At 55.2% G+C, this 2569-nt stretch overlaps 1 protein-coding gene across 1 annotated transcript; it reads right to left on the bottom strand.

Annotated features, from left to right (window-relative positions):
- Nucleotides 1-754: 754 nt before the first annotated feature.
- On the bottom strand, nt 755-934 carry TUNAR (TCL1 upstream neural differentiation-associated RNA). Its single transcript, XM_054715747.1, has one exon. It carries the CDS (start codon nt 899-901, stop codon nt 755-757), a length of 147 nt encoding a protein of 48 aa, XP_054571722.1. The 5' UTR covers nt 902-934.
- Between the last annotated feature and the right edge of the window lie 1635 nt (nt 935-2569).

Raw genomic sequence — 2569 nt, 5'->3', positions numbered from 1 at the left:
AGAGAGAGAGAGAGAGAGAGAGAGAGAGAGAGAGAGAGGAGGTGAAAGACTCAAGGTCAGAGAAATAGGACGAGAATGACTACACAGCAGGACGTCCGCGCCCTAGGGGGCGAAGCGGACAAAACCCAAGAAAGCGGGAGGAACCCGGGAGCGCCTCTCCACATGTTTGGTTCATGCTAAAAACAGAGCACATTTATTAAAAATAGATATTTATAAACCTTGATATGAACAGATGCACACGTCAAGCCAACGAAAAGGAGGAAAGTAAGTTATCTCCCCTGTAGCCAAGGGACACCGTGATGGATGGATGCCTGCCCACGGCCCCGTGGCTTTTCGTACTCAACGGCCCGTGGAGCGAAGCTGGAGCTCGGGTCCCGGGAGACCCACCATGAGCTGCGGTCCACGGCCCTGTTCCTCTTTCTGAGGACGTGGGGTCTGTCAGCGATCTGGGGCGATGGATTTCGGCGGCCATGTGCTCACGACGGTGTCAAAGGCTGGTCTTCCGTCCCTCCGGGCCCCCTGCCGAAGACCCCGAGTTCCTTGCTGTGTGAAGGAGTTTTTTTGGATTCATTGTGCTTTAGTGGCCACTCCTTGCAGCAGGATCGGCTCAGTTTGGTGACCTTCTGTAAAGTTCGAAGGTGCATTTGATCGAGTGGCGTGTGTAGGTCAAGCCTGCTTGTTTGCGCAATGTCCGCTCACCGATCGATGTGTCCACACACAGGACCCCTGTCTCCTGGCCATCCCGAGGCGCCGCTCACAGGGTGGTGTATATGTACACAAAGATGATCACGATCAGGTTGAGGATGGTCCCGATGATCCCCAGCATGGCCAAGACGCTCTCCTCTTTGCTCTCTTTCTCTTGGCCTCCTCTGTCTTCATCATTGCCACTCGTGAGGACCATCTTGGTTGCCAATGTCTTTATCTTCCTCCCCAGGCTAACCTGCAATTGGGAAGAGGCAGCAGAAAGGTTATGGTGTATGAACACCCTCTCCACAGCCGGGCCGATCTGGTGGGGGTGGGGATTTCATGCCCAGGGTCTAGATCACGGGTGGGAGGAACAATCACCTATGAATCCAACTTTGGGACTCGCTGCCCTTGGCCGTGGCCGTGGAGAAACGGCGGACTGTGGCTCAGCCATGTCAAGGAAGCATGTCCGGGCACCGGCACAAACAGATTAGCCCTGGCGTCCGGCCTGGACACCACCCACTCTATTGAGAGCTGGCTCATCCCTCTCCCTTGAAGCCGAAAGGGAGACAGCTGCGTGACCATCACACTAACACATGGCAGTGGGGTTTACACACACCACGCACTGGACCACACCGGCATGCGCACCAAGTGTGTAAGGGGCATCCCTGTCACGCCCCCTCTGAGCGCTGGCTGCCATGTGGGCGGGGGTGGACGGGACCTGCAGAAGGCAGCTGAGACCAGACAGGACAGTCAGGGTAGAGGAGCATAAATTGGTACGATCATTCTGGAAAGTTCCTTGGCATCACCTGGGAAAGTGAAGAGCATGTTCTACAACGGGGTTGGCACCTGTTCTCCTAGGTGTACACCCTAGAGGAATCCTGCCCCTGTGCCCCTGGAGACAGGGACAGGGATGCTCCTATGAGCTCTGTGACAGCAGAGGACAGGAAGCTCCCCAAACGTGCACCAAGCGTGGCACAGATGGACACGTGGTGGCCCGGACAATGGCCATGTCCACACGATGGCACAGTGTACTGCAGGGAGAGGAAGGGACTCTTTCACTGCCGGGCACTGCGTTGCTTCTGGTGTGAGGCCATTATTCTGCGGTGACCATTCTTGTCCACATCCACTGCCAAGCATACGTGTGATTCCCCGCCCCGCGCCCCCCGTTTTATAGGACATTTTTTTACAGCAAAGTTGAAAACACTTTACAGGGAGCACCCAGACACTCGCCACCTAATTTCCACAATTAACACGTCCACTATACTTGCTTTACCGGGTCTCTGCTCATGCGTCTGTCTGTCCATCTTCCGTTTGGGTGTATTTCCAGGGAAACTGCAAATGTTATTGCTTCCCCTTACATACTGAGCACCACATATCAGCTGGGGTTCTACATCTGTTTGCAATGTTCATCTTTTGAAGTAGAATTTATATGGGTGCGATGGCCCATTGGCTACATGCCCCGGGGGAGGGCCGGCCCGGGGACAGGGGCCGCATGTGGTCACATGTCGGGCTTCAGTGGGTTCTGTACGTGGCTTTTCCAAGTGGCGGCGTCTGCTTCCTTGTTTGTGAGCCTTAGATCCCCTCACTCTTCCCCTGGGGTGACGCCAGGGCCCAGGGTTGGCACGAAGTCACCAGGAGGAGGAAGCACGTAAGAAAGCCACTCCCTTCCCTGCTCTGCACGATGTCTCCCCTCAGGCACCCCCCTCTCTCTCTTTAAAATCCTCACCCGAAAATATGTTTCCATTGACTTTTAGAGAAAGTGGACGGGAGAGGGAGAGACAGAGAGAAACGTTGATATGAGAGAAACACATCGATTGGTTGCCTCCTGCAGGAGCCCTGACCAGGGCCCAGACCGGGAAGGAGCCTGCAACCAAGGTACATG

Source organism: Eptesicus fuscus, chromosome 5 (genome assembly GCF_027574615.1).
Source record: "Eptesicus fuscus isolate TK198812 chromosome 5, DD_ASM_mEF_20220401, whole genome shotgun sequence".
Lineage (NCBI taxonomy): Eukaryota > Metazoa > Chordata > Mammalia > Chiroptera > Vespertilionidae > Eptesicus > Eptesicus fuscus.
Note: the sequence above shows the minus strand (reverse complement) of the source record. Positions and strands in the feature narration are given on the sequence as shown.